Here is a 16,096-nt window from a genome sequence, read left to right as displayed (position 1 = left end):
AATTGATGTCAAGACATTTTAATTAAAAATGCATCATATGTGGAAGAAGATAAGGCCATCATTTCCATGCAGGATGGTTTATGTATAGGATATTATGTTTTTCCCAGCATTGCTTTATTTGTGATTTTGCTCCCTGAGAGTCAAGGCTGGAATTATTTTAGTTTTGAGATTTTGAAAATATGTTGTGGTATTGCAAACTACGGTAAGAAACAAACACTGTTCACATAGAGGCAAGAATAAACGCTTTCCTTTCAATATATCTTTGTATTGTTAGTGATGTGTGAGCTGGATGAATAGGTGAAGAGCGGCAGCCACTCTTCCACCAGTCTGCCCCAGAGCAGTAGTATTTTACAGCCACCAAGTTCAACACACGAACCAATCAATAATTTACCAAATTGCACAGCGTAGCAAAAGCGTACAAGTTGTGATGACATAAACTATTATACGACTCCAGCGTCTCTATTGGAAGCCCATGTACATGTTCACATCTACAAGGGGAAGTCAGATGGCGGTGTCTTTACATTGACTATTTTGACCGTGTTTAAGCTTTATCTGAAGTGATTTCAGTGCATCGTGTGGTGCTTTTTGTTAAAGAAACCCATCTTCTCTCAGCCACACTTGTTTTTTTATTCACTAAATTTGTTCCTATTGTGCCATTTTCTCCTTTTTCAGACAAGATCAGTTTTTCTTTCAACCCCCGACCACACAAGATGCTCAATTGCTTTGTGCATCTTCATCAAAAAGCGTGTTCAAAAATCTGCATCCATCTTGTCTGTGTCTTTGTGTTAAAAGAGGGGTTAAGCTTTTATCCCATAAATATGGCATAACAACCCACAGTCAATGACACATTCATTCTGAGACCTGCATTAACATAAAAACGAGAGCTTGTTATACTGAGAGATTTCAATAAAAAAAACTACAAAATGCATTTAATGAAATTCAGAAGCTGGGCCCTGCCTCTGTGAATCTCATTACAAAGCTTTGTGCTGTTTTTCCGTCTTCTCTCTTCAGAAGAGGTCTTGGGGTGCCCTTAATAATGTGGCAGATTTCATCATATTCCTGATTTAAAGAGGACAATGTCTGTCTTGTTCACTTGTTCTTTTCAAGGCCCAAGCCGATCTACAAAGATGAACTTGCATAGTTTCTGAATCTGTTTGTAATAATAATAATCCATATTTTTCTTTTGGAAGTTTTGTTGACGCTAACTGTCTCTCTCTCTCTCTCTTCCCCCTCCCCTCTCTGTTCTTCAGGATTTGGTTTCATAACTTTTGAGAGCGAGGACATCGTAGAGAAAGTCTGTGAAATTCATTTTCATGAAATCAATAACAAAATGGTAAGTCCGCTCATATTTTTTTTCAATTTCAGGTGGATGTTGAGGGATTAATTTTTGATTTGGTCTTTTTCCCTCAGTCTTAATAGCAGAGTTGAGTACGCGGGTGGCGTCAGGTGGTTGGGTGTGCGGGTCCAGGGGATGGGGAAGGCAGCGGTGTGCACAGCCCACAAAGCGTGAAATTGTGTGGCTGAGTTATGCCTGTCAGGCTGGAGGAGCAGGAGCCTGTCCTCTTCAGTCGCTCTAACCCTCGCACATACACTCACACAGGTGGAGGTGTCCAGGGAAGCAACAGGGGAAGCTTCCGGCTGAGTTCATTAGTCAAGGATTAACACCCTCCACCGTGTGTCCCTGTGATGCTGGTTTTATACACACCCGTAATTCAGACATTTTACTGCTTCTACTGCTCCATAGCACAAAGGTGAAGCAACACATGAGAAATATGCAGGTTGATTTATGAAACACTGTATGAATAATTAAATTACATTTGGGGACTATAAATGTACAGGTAGCATGGTTTAAGAGAGGTTTAAGCTGTTGTCCACTCCATTAATTGAAAAACTCAAATTGTTTTTGTGAATCATTCACATTAAGGAGAAAGTCATAATTTCACCTTTGATAGTCGACTCAGAGTGACCTCGCTGTAGTGGCTGTGGCATCAGGTCCTCCTTGAGCCGCCCGAGCCTCTTGAGAGATGCTGCCTCATTTGAGCAGTTCTGTGGATGGACTGCAGGGAATACTTGTCTCAGTGCCTCCATCTCTCTGTGCCTGTCTGTGTGTGTCCGCTGCCTCTCTGCCAGGCGTTCTCCTCCTGCCGCCTTCCTGCCCGTGTGACTGGCTGGCTGACTGACAGGATCAGTGTAGTAGAACCGTGTTCACCAGGGAGAACCCCGGGTCACGTATGACCCCAGTATACGCCCCCCGCACTGCATTACACTCAGTGCTCAGGACGGCTCCCTGCAGCGCAGCAACGTGATGGAAATAACTGTACACGCCCAGCGAGCTCTGTCAAAATCAAATGTCGCCAATCCTCTGACATGTAGGCAATAGCAACAGCAGAAACAACAAATCTCACACACCAGCACACAGAGCTGTTTATGAGCGCACAGGAAAGTAACGGCTGTCAGAGCACTTCATTTCTCTGCACATTGGCTTCTAAACTAATTACATGCTTAAGATCTAATACTCACTGAGTCACATTGTACAACGACTGTTAATTCTTATATCCAGTCTTCCTTGCACAGAAAATTAGCCCATCTTGAAATGTACTGTTTATAAGCATAAATTAGATGACTACTACATTATATAAAACTAAACGTTACAATATAAATGCTTTAGTGTTGTTCAAATTGGCACTTAAATATCTGGGATTTAGAATTGGTGATGATGAATTATCAGAATCAGAAAAAATGTATTGCCATTGTCAGTGGAAAAAATGCACAAACTATGAACTTGCTTTGGCTGTCGAGTCGACTATCGGGACACAAAACAATGGATAATAATTGTACAAAATAAAGTATGATAAAATAAGCCATGCATGAAAAATAACAACTAGAATAAAATAACTGAATATAATACAAAATGTACAGTATGGGCAGAAAAATTCCCTAATTTTCTTCTTTTTTTTTAATAGGTATCTGTATTTACCTTAAGAACTTTCTCAGATTAAATACGTCTGTATCACATTATGTCCTATAACTCTCAAATGTCCGTCTGCCGAGTGGACTGGTTAAAAGAACTAATTAGATAACAATTTCCTAATAACCATTAGTGCCACTTATTAGCAGTAGTTAAAGATGATTATCACTCCAGGGTGTGAGCCATTTTATAATTTTCTGCAGTAGCCTTGCAGTTCAGAATATTTTTCTGTAAAACTCTTACATTTCTGCAGTCTACATGATTGTGGTCATTTTCAACAGAAATCACCAGGTCCATATGGGATGTTGGCTTGATAACCCTATAAGCTCTCTTGAAAATAAATAGCATTTACATTTACACATTTCATTCTTCCATTGTAGACAACCTTAAATGCTTTGATTTTTTTTTTTGTTGTTGTCCCTTCTCTAGTGTACAGCACTTTCAAAGTCGCTCAATATTGTAGAAATAGCTTTGACAAGGAAAAGTTGTGGTTTGCTGCTACCGTCTGTCCCTCTGAAGTGCTATGCTGTCACTGCACACTTCACGTCAGAGAATGCAGCAAATGTTTCCTAAGTGTACCTCTTGTTAAGTTTTTGTTAAAGGAAAATAATACGTAAAATCTCAGAAACAGGAAGTGGAATGACAAGCAGGGGTCTATTGGGGTCTATTGTCAAAACCTTGGACACGGCATATTTTCTCTTGATGGTTTGTTGCTGTTTGCTGGAGATCAATGTTCGATTTCCACGTGGATCAAAGTGGGCTCTTTAGATCTTCTCTAAGGGTTTGTAGAAATAAGCAAGAATATGGAGTGAGTTAAGAGGGTTTTTTAAAAAGCTGCTACCAGCACCACATAAAGTACCAGCAGAAATAACTAGTTAATTTCCCCATACCACCAATATAAAAAACATCCTTGTTCCTTATGAAGTACCATACAGAAATAGACCTCATCCATCCTGCCCTGCCAGTGTTATCTAAGATGGTCGCTGAATAATTGATGCAGACAGAAATTCCACCCCACTCGGGAGGCTGCTGGGTGAACAGAGAGTGGCCCACCTTGTCTGGTCCTCTTCCGGGACAGAGAAGGGAGCGGAGGGTGGCCCGAATATGACTGCACTGGACCTGGGAGTCACTGGGTTGGTCACACTATTTTGAAGTGATGTGTCCAGGCTAGTTCTCAGGGACACGTAGTTATCCTTCATGTATAATTAAAACTAAAAGGTGATGCTTTGCAAGGATCAGTGCTACCAGCTGCATTGACTTCTGGACTGTGATTCACCTCTGTGCTTTAGTGAAGGCAGATAGAAGAACAGAAAAATAGAAATACATTAACCATACAACCTTGTCAATGCCTGATCTCAGAACCACCACCGAGTATGGAATAAAAAATGCATAAAATGAATGCATTATTTTTATTACCTTGTAATTGCAAGCTGTAATAGTTGCATTAGCAGAAATAGAAACTTGACAATGTCCCAGGGTCTCTTGTCCTTAGACCCTCCTTCTCGGCCAGGAAAAACTACAAAACATCCTTGGGAAAAAGTAGAAACCTGGATGAGTTCCACAGTGAAGGAGAGATCAGACTCCTTCAGACAGACAGGCGGATGCAAGATAGACAGTGGAGCTGGAGCCACTCAGGAGGAGAACCAGTTCTTCCAGGCAGATGAAGAACCAGTTCTTTCAGGCAGATGAAGGACCAGTTCTTCCAGATAGATGAAGAACCAGTTCTTCCAGGCAGATGAAGAACCAGTTCTTCCAGGTAGATGAAGAACCGTTCATATCGCGTAGAGACCGCTTCACCAGGGACTCGAGGAGCATCTGGGTCCACAGTTCATTCATTAAACCAATGAGTTTTAATTTAACAACAACAAAAAACAATACTAACTTAAAAAATTACACTCATGAATCTGTTTTGTTTCTGTCAGTCATTTATGCAAAAGAAAAAGTGGGCTCGCTCATTTACCCCTTGATCTATTCATATTTTGACTGCTTGTGTACGAGATCTTCTTCATGACTAAACCCCTTGCCGATTGGTGACAAGAACCTTTTTAAAACTAGGCAAAATTAAGTTAAGGTAAACCAATTAAGAACATTGTGTTATCTTGATTTTTCCTCTCCTTTCATATGGCTGCTCCCAAGTGAAGTTAGTAAAACAATGATGATTATTATCAGACTCAGTGCTCACTCCTACTCTGTTCTTATGCATGCATATCTAATTCATAATAATACCTATGAAGTATTGGCTCTGATGAGCAGCTATGTGCCCGTTTTACTCAGGCGCTTCCAGGTAATGTGCTTTAATATGTCGTCTTTAATATTCATCAGTGGAGAAGGATCACAACAGGAATGGTGTGCTTCTTCTACTTGTCAGTTTCTCACCGAGACTTCTGACGCTATCAACCAATTACTGCATCTATGTCTTTTCTAATGCAACAAGCCCTTTAACCATAGAGCTTTTTATTTCTTATGACTGTATATAGATGGTTGTTTACTGTCTGGGTTGATTCAGGTTGAGCTTGCATTGGAAAATATAGTGCTGGCAGATCTGCTTTTACACAAACAACACCTTATATGTGTCTTTCAAGTGTACGTTTGAGACACAATGAAGCTGTAAAAGCAGAGTGATTATAGATGGTAGAAACGAAACATTAATTGCTCTTATTGATTCTATGCAAGAATTTGTATACCTCATGTCAAGTACTGGAGTAAATGAAGACTACTGCAAACCAAAGTTATAGGTCAAAACGTAATAGTAGCAGTAGCCTACTTGTCACAGTGATAGTGGTAGTTAAAGTAGTAGTACTGTATATTTGTATATACTACTGCTTTAAAATAGTAAAGGGTACCACTTTACAATAACCTCAATAATACAATACAATAATACCTCAATTAGCCTTAATAAAGCTTGAGAAAATTTTAATCGCAATTTCGATTCTAGGAAATAACAAAATAAACAATTCAAACAAATTAAAACCTGCTGTTTTATACTAATCTAAGATTATTCTAAAACCGTTGCTTTAAAAAACTAAACAAAAATCAAAGCAAAGATTATCATTGTGTCTCCGAGCTCTGCATTCGCCTGGGAAAGGAGAAGTGTTTTGTTGAATGTAAAGAAGAAAGCAGCAAATATATATATATATATATATATATATATATATATATATATATTGCTATCAACTATTTTAAGGAAACATTGAATTCCATATCAGCTCTAGTGTCAGTATTTATTTAGAGAGGGGCAGGTTTTTTACTGGTCACCTGCCTGCGAGAAGGATGACCTGCTCTGTCCCACATGCAGTGCCGCTTTACAAGTTTGTGCACTGTAAGTAATTGGATATTTACCCTCCATTGAAGACGCAGAGCTTGAGGGATGAAGGGGACTGGAAATTACTTGGCTCTGTGCACTCCAGGACATCCCATGAAAGCTTGGTTATGTTCAGATGCTCAGACGGGCCGAGGGATGGAATACACCATTTGACACCAACTGGATGATCATGGCACCTCTTTGACTAGGCCAGAGTGCACTTTATGATTTTAGGAGCGTAACAAGGCCATTGAACCTACACAACAGGAGGTGCCACCCCTTTAAATTACCTCATATGTTTGTTTTCCCATACAACCCGCTATCGTTCATACGATCTAGAGAGAGCAGCCCATCATCATCATCATATGAGATTGCTGGCCGTTAAAGGCCGTTTGTTTTATGGTAATATCCCCACAGAAGGGACCACAACATGATTTTATTACCTTAACCTGGATGGGTTCTCAATTTATGCACTATTTTTTATGTATGGCCAATAAGCCCATCTGAGTATCAAGAAAACCTTTGAGAATAATGTTTGCCATCTGTACACTGGAGCATCATTTTATATGAAAGGAAAATTACTTTTTCTGTCATTGTCACTGTCACGTCAAATGCATAAAAGTAAGGTTAACCTGAGCAACATTTTAGTTTAGTATCAAAACAGAATGGCCTGCATATTTTCACAAATATAATCATCAAGTTTTTATATATATATATATATATATATATATATATATATATATATATATATATATATATATATATATATATATATATATATATATCATCATGTCATCAATCATGTCCCAAAAACTTGTATCTAAGGTTGTGTTTTTGGCACAAACACCAGATGGCAAACACACCATCAGTCATTAGCTGGGGTCAGGGGCCGGTATATAATTAGACGTGGTCCCAAGTGGACAGCCCAGTCAGGGTGAGGAGGTCTCAGGATCCCACCTCTGGAGCGGCAGTTAAGTCTCTGCAGCTTTGATCATGCTCTTTCTCTGAAAGTCCTCTTCTCACAGAGGGAGGTTTGAATGCCCCACAGACTGTAAGAAGGTTGTTAGCTTTATAATTTATCTCAAAAATCTCATCTCAAATGGAGCGATCGATTGGACTACACATGCAGTATGTCTCAATAAGGATGTCCTGGTTAAGTAAGAAGAGAAAAGTGGTGAGTTGCCAAAAATCAATGAGAATTTAGGGTGCATTCAAGTTTCGGTGAGTTCAGATTGCAATCTAAAATTGTTGTCAAGAATAATGAACAGAGACTGCTTGTTTTTCTAAAGAACTAGAATAATTATATACTGGGGAATAAAAACTGCTCTCCTCTGAAAGGTCAGTGAACAAATGAGTAGTGATTTTGGCTCATTTTGACCCCAAGAATGGGATTTTGAGAGTCTGAATGCTTAATTTCTTGCATTGCGAGATAGGGCTAAACAAAACAAGTACATGCTTCTCAAACATCTCAGCATTACATTACATTTTTATTCAGGTTTCTGCCAGTACCAGGATCTTTAACAGTGGCTGAACAGATCCATAGCCATTGGAAAGACATTTGCTGAAAATAACACTCAGGTCCCCCTCATTGTCTCTGTGGCCCTGTGGATCAAGCGTAAGCGCCGTGCAGTGTGATTACATTTGTGACTGGAGCCAAGGTGCCCCTGCGTCTGATTAACAGGACAGGGGTTCAGCTGGGGTTATTAGCTCTTCACCGAGGCCCAGGTGTTGCTTTCTGCTCCTGTCAAGCTAACTGACACTGAGGGTTTCACGTGACGTCTTCTTCTGGATGTGTGCTTGTGTGCCTTGGCCTTGCCCAATCAGCCCTTTGGTGAGGCCGCGGAGGGGATTCGCTGAAGAGGCCTGGGATACTCTGGCGATGGGCTGGACCGGCTCCTGCTCTGATTTACAGCTTTCTCTGAGCCGGGTGATGTTGACACCGTGCCAATTTGGCCCAAGCATGCTGTTGTTGGCATATGATTGTTTGATGCCAAATCTCTTGTTAATAATCAGAGCTCATATCAGCCGGACTCCCAGATCCACTTTCCCTTGATGATGCTATAAGGACTGTTTCAGAGTAATTGAAATGTATTGAGTGCTACAGAATCATTGTTGAGGTTTAGGCCAGAACATTGTGATCTGCATGAACATTTTTAAAATATAGTCCAAATAATGTCTTTGAAATGCATAAACCAATGCATCAGCATAGTGCTCATGTCTCACCTTGTGCATGGGTTCAAACCTAATTCCAGTTGACATATTCTTTGGAGTGCAGAAAAAGATTCAGTTGTATTCATCTGGACTCTGTTTTTAGAAAAGCAAAACGTTTCGACTCCCATCCGAGAGTCATTCTCAATCTCAATCGCAGAAAACTCCTCAGCAATGTTTAATTCAGATCCTCGTGCCAACTTTTGACTTATGAGTTGTTCCTTTCCTTAAATAGCCAACGTGTTAAACTGGTGTAAAAGCGCTTTTCCTCAAATGAATAAGCGGCCCCACCACAGTTGACATTGTGTATTGAGAGCTCTGACATTTCCAAACTATTCAGTCTATGTGTTTTGACTGTGGAGCTGGAAGTGGGAGCCTGAGTAAATGAATCACACCGTTTCCTTTCTTCACTCTGCCAGTTTGTTGATTGAATCCATTCACTAGTGGAGCTAATAGTAGCAGTACATCTCCTCCTCCTCTCTCACTCACACACACACACAGACAGACAGGGCTCATCCCTGAAGGACAGTCATTCCCGGTCCATCCTGCTCAGACCTCCCTGCTCCACCCACAAGGTTAATATGTATGGGAGATGTATTGAAAAGGTCATAACTGGGGAACACTCCACTCTGTTTCACGTGGGCAAAACAAAAGCTCTTGTTTTTCCGAGGCGAGTTCTTGTACTACAGCATGCATGATCATCGGGTGCTTGTCGGCATTTGTTTAAAAGTTGTACGGCTGCACTCCCAGTTTTATGAGCCTCTAAATTATACTCACTGTATTTAACCAATTATTTAGTTTGTAATTGCATGCAAAAATGATGAAAAAACTAGAAAAACAGAGGGGGGGTTGTTAAAGTTCTAGCTTAATGAATCCCTCAATCTATCAATAATTTTCCAGCGAAAACTCGAAGTGTTTTTTGGTGCAATCATTTTGGGTTCTTAGTTGTTTCAATGGAGCGTCGAGTTGTGCAGAGGCTTTCTCTCTGTGCAAATGAACTTTCAATAGTTCACAATGACCAAGGGCTTCAGAACAGGGGCAACTCTTTTGGACCATCACGCATATAAGATAATCCTTTATTGTCCCACATGGGGAAATTTCATTGATGCAACTCAGGTAGATAAAGAGGTAGATTCTGATCCAAATCACTTTGAAACCATTTGGGGATGAATGAGAAGAGAATATTATAGAATATAACATTGGATGGCCAATGTGACCCTCTAACCTCCTGGAAAAACTGGTGGGGTTTAGCATTTTTTAAGTTCTGTTTTTTGCTTACCTGCTTTTATTTGTTTTAGTCTTTAGATTTTAGGCTGCCTCCTTGCTCTATATTAAAAAACAACATTGTCTCTTGGTGGTTTTGAGCTTTCTTTTGATTAATACATTTTTAAACAAAAATAATAAATAGTGGACCACCATTACAAAATGCCTTAATAAAGAATAATATTTAAAAAATGAAGATAAATGTGGATTACCATTACTTATGCGTCATATTTATAGTGCAAATAATGTTATACCATTTACTATTATTATTTATATTACTTATTATACTTACTTTACCATGTCTTTCACAATGCTGAATATTCACCATGGAACACTGTGAAAAACATCATAGACATAGTACATCATAGACATTGTTGTTCAATCCACAGTCCAAACCACTTATCTTTAAAATGCATGATAGTATTTCTGTCACAAATTTACATTAGAACAGTGACTGACACATCCACAGACAGTAAAAATACAAGCTCATTAAATCAGTGTTAACCGGCTCGTTTCTGGTATCCTCCGGCTACAGCAAATGTCAACATCTGCTCTTCCTTCACACACTGTTTCTGGGTCTTTTCCTTTGGGAACGCCTGAATTACTTTACACTGCAGGTTACTTGGACAAGATCCAGAACCCCCCTCCTTAATGCACTTGTATGTTAGACTGGAGTCACATCTTTATTGCTCTTATCATTCACACTGTCCATTACACAGTCCGAGTTGTCAAAGGAAACATGCGCTAACATAGAGATTTTTCCTTCAAGCTGATATCGCACAAGAAGTCAAAGCATATTAAAAAGATTAGTTGAGTGTCTAGGATTAGTGTTTTTCTACCTTGTATTCTCCTTGACTGGGATTGCAATAAATCTGTGAAGAGACATTCTGATGTAAATTGGTTTGTGATTGTTTGATGAATCAAAACAACATTGTTGAAGTAGCTCATTATAAAAGGTTCACATTTGGTGGACATTCATGCACAAACTGATTTGGATTTGATTTGGGAGACAGGGCTGGTCAGGTTAATAGGAATGCTCCTTTACAAAACAACGCACAATGGTCCCGACACATTTTAATTTCTACTGTCTAAATGGTAGATTAAGAGACTTTGTAGAGCAGGGTTCTTCTGCAGACCGTGTACAATGAAAGACAATACCTCACAGCAAATATGCTAATGTTGTATTTTCTCACTTGTATATTGTGAATATTTAGTCATGGGACAATTCAAATCTGTGCATTCAATAGCATCAACCTGAGCAGAAGTTTCTTGTCAGGTTAAGAATGATCTTTGTTCCTCATGGTTTTCTGTCATTTCACTTTTTAGACCAAAAGGTGAAATGTTGCATGACTCACCACCTGAACTTCTCACATCATCTTGGACATGTCATTGTGTGAGGCATTGGTGATTGTGACTATGTTTGTTCACTGGGCGTAGACTCTGACAGACCCCGGAGAAGGAGACTGATCTACATGTGTCATGGTGTGGGGCATCTGATGATTTGAACAAGTAAATGTGACAGAAGAACCCCCTAACAGAGCCATTTGTCCCACCCAGTGCGTACCTCCATGCCGGTGGTCATTCCCTGATGATAAGAGCTTGTGCTCTCCTCAGCACAATGTCAAAGCATGCCAGGCAGCGCAGAGGGCAGAGGAGCTGTGACAGCTACAAAGTGGTTGAGGGGACTGTGTACTTTAGTTGGTCTGCTTCAAATAAAAGGGCTGCTAACAGCAACAAATCACAGCTTTGCAACGCAGCAACTTTCCTCTATGATAGAAACCTTTTTCAATGGGCTTCTTTTTACATTTCTATCCGTCTCCTGTATACACCGTGCTTGTTAATTTATCCACAGCCATGCAAAGTTCTTATTTCAACTTGCCAAGGTGCAGTAGCAGGTTGTGTCAGGTGGTGTACATGTGCAGGAGTGTGCATGAGTTGGTGTGTGAATAGTAATGCGCACCGATGCCCTGTCAGTGTTGCGAGCCTATTTGTATGGATGCCGGGCTGCAGCCTGGTTGAGGTGTATACACAGCACTGGCATAGCACTAGGCTGTCTTGTGCAGCGGGCCAGGATGACATGTGAATCGCAGCAGCCGAGAAAGCCCCGCTTAAGTGGAGGCAGTAGGGAGAGGCAGGCAAGAGCCAGGAGGCAAACAGACAAACAGATGGACAGGCCGATGCCAAGCAGGCAGTGGAGCAAATAGATTGTGCAGCATGGTGAACAGACTCAGCCTACCAAAGAACAACCAACAGCACAAGAGCAGGCCACCCTCGTCGTGAGCTTGTTCTCCTCCATAATTCATTGTAATGGGATAGATAGTAAATAGGACTCTCATCTTCCTCCATCCTCCTCATCTGCCCCTGTCACATCCCTCATTTGATACGTGTTATGTAGGAGGAGGCGATGTCAGTCTTGCAAGATCGGAAATGAACAAAGCGCTATGTGTGAGAAGTGAAGTGAGAGGAGGGAGCGCAGCCGAGAGATGAGTGCTGCAGGTGGAATTGGACTGCAAGGCACTGGGGACTGGAGCCCAGCAGACGCTCAGACACAATTCACAAAATAACACCCAGCGATAGCCATAAAAACAACTCGCTCGATTTTAAAACACAACTTAAATCTCAAACAGCCAAAACAAAGACTGAAAATAGACATCTTTCATCTGGGGATGCAGTACATGTTGTTTTTTATTGGTCCGATAATGTCTAAACTCTGAGATGATAGTCTCAGTTCACCACACAAAAGTAAAGTAATGCAAACTTTAAGAACTGAAGGCATTATAGAAGTTTAAAAGCAACTGTTTTATGTGTGAGGTCAGTGGACAAATGTATGATTGCTGTTTATTGTAAAGAAATATAAATAATAGTTTGTCAAATTAAAAAGAAACTCATCTATACTTATTTTCAGCTTTATAAGACCCTGAATTCGGCTACCAGTTCCACACGTTTTAATACCGCACCGCTGCAGCTATATTTGATACCCTTTGGTAATAATTAGACTTATGATCACAGGTATTAGCTGTGAGATGTTGCTGTTACACAAATGGGGCCTTTTGTAAAGCGCCTGGACACATTGGCACGCTGTGGGGCTCTGGTTGTAGAACAAAGCCTCTCCTACCTTGATGCCTGCAGAACTGTTGGAAAGTATTTAGCTTGGATTTCCCTGAGGCCCGCAGTATGCGCTCACTGGAGCAATAACCTTTGCTTTAATGCCGAAGGAGCATGATTGTTAGTTTCCCTTTGAGACCTTGCTCTAAAATATGAGCTGTTCCATTGTCTCTGGCTTGTTTTTCTCTATGGAGAGCATGCAGCGCAGTGGAACACAAAATGCCTTAAAGAACTAAGACAGGCCCGTCAGAGCTGTCTGCATGCATGCCTACAGAGACTAATGCTCTATCGATGTCTGTGTGTGTCTATGTGTGTCTGTCTCCATAGGTAGAATGTAAGAAGGCCCAGCCCAAGGAGGTGATGTTCCCACCGGGAACGCGAGGGAGAGCCCGGGGTCTGCCCTACACCATGGATGCATTCATGCTGGGAATGGGCATGCTGAGTGAGTACCGAGAGACACGCACAGAAATAAACCCGTTGCCTCAGATACGCAACAGTTTCAAGGCATTTGACTGATAAAAATTACGTGAAAATAGTGGAATTTAGAAAAAGGAAAAGTTCTAGTGCACATAGTTTTACTGAACAATGTATATTATCTAGACAGATGGTTGGATTGTAGTATTACAGAAGTCTGTGCTCTGTGCTATTCAATTCATTATTTTACTGCCAATGCTGTGTATGCAAACACTTGTTTACATATAATTACGTTAAAGGTAGAAGGTTAAAACAAGATAGGTACATGCTCAAAATAAGCATGACTCATTTAAACACTTGTATGTTTATGAGGAAACTGGTAAATAGTCTTTTGTTTCTCTGAGATAGAAAATAATTTTCCAGGAACCAGGGGAGGAGAAAATGGCAGTCAGAATGATATTCTTATTATAGGCAGTAGGGATTTAAGAATTTGTTCAACAAGAGTCATAAAAAGGAGGAGGAGATTGAGACTGTGTCCAAATGCCCTCTAGCCCCTCACTCACAGCATAGTCCCACAGGGTCTCATTCACAGAGCCATGTATGCACTTTCTCCACGCCACACACATACATTTTTAAAAGTTAGCTAAACTCCAGTTAAAATGTATTTCTGTAACAAATATTTATCAAATCCGACCATGTGTTTATGGACTAATATAAGTCACACATGTTTTAGTAAATATGGATTTCACATTAACCATCCAAACGGACTGGTTTATTAAACTTTTTGCCTCAGATGAGAATCTATTTAAGTGCTTAAGCTAAGGTAAGTGGTTAACCCACCATAACAGTTTATGGTTGGTTTATTTGTAAATGTGAGTTAACAGTAATATAAAGACAGTTCTTCTGTCTGCTTTAATTTAAAAGCATTTTTTCTCTTTATTACTTAATTTCGCAATGCATTGTGGGTCTATACTGATGGATGCCTTAAACATTTGTAATCAATATTTGTATTGATTTTATGTATATCTAAAATCAAGCGTCATAAATGATCCAAACTTTACTTTTTCCCTCTAACCCTTTTTAATTTCATAGCCACAGCTTTTTTTCAATTGATTTGTAAATGCAATTCTCAAGTGTTAGACACAGGGTGTGAAGCCAATGTGTCAGACTGGTGTGTCACGCAGTCATCATCCAGTTCTACCTGTTACAAAATGAACTTATACAAACAGTGCTCTGGATAGCCCCATCAGGTGGGCACTGCCCCTAATTAGGTGGCATGAAGGTGTGCCACTGGTGGCCACTGCCGTCTATTTCTGGTGGAGTGTGGTGCCGGGCGGCCCCTGGGCATATAGGAGCAGACCAGCACATTAGGAGGCTAAATGAAGAGGAAAATTGGTGTAATGTCATATTAAGGATTCATCACTGTGCCCCCCTTAATGGGTAATGAAGGGGACACACATGTCAGCGAGAGATCTCATCTACAGGGACCTCAGCTGCTGCCCACCGCTCTTCATTACCATCCAGCCCCTGCCCTAAGCCCTTTTATTTAACACTATTGCACTTTCCTCCTGCAGCATTCTGTCTCTCTGTCCATGCGATATGTCTGTCTGCACCTGTCCCTCCACCACCTTTCATTCATTTGTGTCATTTGTATGTGCGACCCCCTCAAACGAATTTGCCCTCACTTAAAAGATTTATCAGTCGCTTCAAATGCAAAGGGAAAGATGATAAAAGGGTCTTTTTACGTGTGAATAAGCACCCCTCCTCCTCCTTCCTTTGGTGGCAGGTGCAGCTTCGCCTGTGTCAGGTAATGGTATAAAGGCTTTGAAAACCGGGGGAGCGGATGGATTATGTTTCTGTTGCATGTTTTACATTTTGTTTCTGTAAATGTACAAAAACAATAGAGCTCTCTAATGGTTGGTTTATGACATATAGTACAATGTCACAGTATTCCCCAAAGAAGTTAGAATCTTTCATTGTTAGCGGTCACATGTGGCTAGTACGTGTGCTGTAAGGGCCATAGGAACATAAAGGCACTGATTCAAACCCATGCATGTCTTCGGACAGTGGGAGAAGGCATTGAATTCACAGTTTACACGTCAACAATTAATTTTTTTTTGCAAAAAATCCATTTGTTCACATTTAGTCAGTCTTTTGAGTTTTCCCGTACTTGATTTCTGAATCTACATAACATCAGAAGTTAATAGTGTACGTGACCTTTCCATTGTTTGTGATCAAAGTGTTGCAAAGCCCTTTCGAATGCCTCTGTCAGCTCTATCTGAGTGTGCCACATCTCATCTGTTGGCTGTATTTAACAAGCACAGTGAACTTTTCCAGACTTATCGCCGCCTAATGCATGTGTGGAGAGATGCGCGCACTCTTCCCCTCCGCTGGGACACAACAGCGCGGAGGCAGTGATGTGCTCATGTGAGAATATTAACCGCCAACTTGTTTGGAGACGCTCTTATCTAAATGAAATTGGAACAAGGACAGCAAAACATTCCTTTATATAATTTGCATTTGGAAAAAAACAGGGACCCTAGGTTCATTATTTAAGAAAGTGTAAGCTTCTTTTGTGTCAAATCTCATTAAAGCCATCCTTAGCCCCTTTGTTTACCACCTCTAATCGGGGCATTTATCTTTATTGTGTTGTGCTTGATGTATGTTTGCTGAAATTAATACACATTTGAGCTGCACAAGGTATGGCTGCAGCAGATGGATAATTGATTTTAAAGTGAATCAGAACTGTTGAGCCATAAAATAGGTACATTAGCATGCATATTAATAAGGCAACAGGAGCAGCACAAGGCCATCACCAGGCCATACACAATAACAGG

The 16,096-nt window shown here is 40.5% G+C and overlaps 1 protein-coding gene across 18 annotated transcripts in view; it reads left to right on the top strand.

Annotated features, from left to right (window-relative positions):
* msi2b (musashi RNA-binding protein 2b) overlaps nucleotides 1-16,096 on the top strand; it is a 293,043-nt gene that overhangs the window by 206,153 nt on the left and 70,794 nt on the right. For all 18 annotated transcript variants that reach the window (XM_072446482.1, XM_072446479.1, XM_072446469.1 and 15 more), the window contains exons 8-9: nucleotides 1,251-1,333; nucleotides 13,173-13,287. In XM_072446482.1, coding sequence (XP_072302583.1) covers nucleotides 1,251-1,333; nucleotides 13,173-13,287 — 198 coding nt within the window. The remainder of the gene's footprint in view (nucleotides 1-1,250; nucleotides 1,334-13,172; nucleotides 13,288-16,096) is intronic.

Source organism: Eucyclogobius newberryi, unplaced genomic scaffold, assembly GCF_026437365.1.
Source record: "Eucyclogobius newberryi isolate DKJ021-1_F unplaced genomic scaffold, fEucNew1.0.hap1 SCAF_15, whole genome shotgun sequence".
Taxonomy (NCBI): domain Eukaryota; kingdom Metazoa; phylum Chordata; class Actinopteri; order Gobiiformes; family Gobiidae; genus Eucyclogobius; species Eucyclogobius newberryi.
Note: the sequence above shows the minus strand (reverse complement) of the source record. Positions and strands in the feature narration are given on the sequence as shown.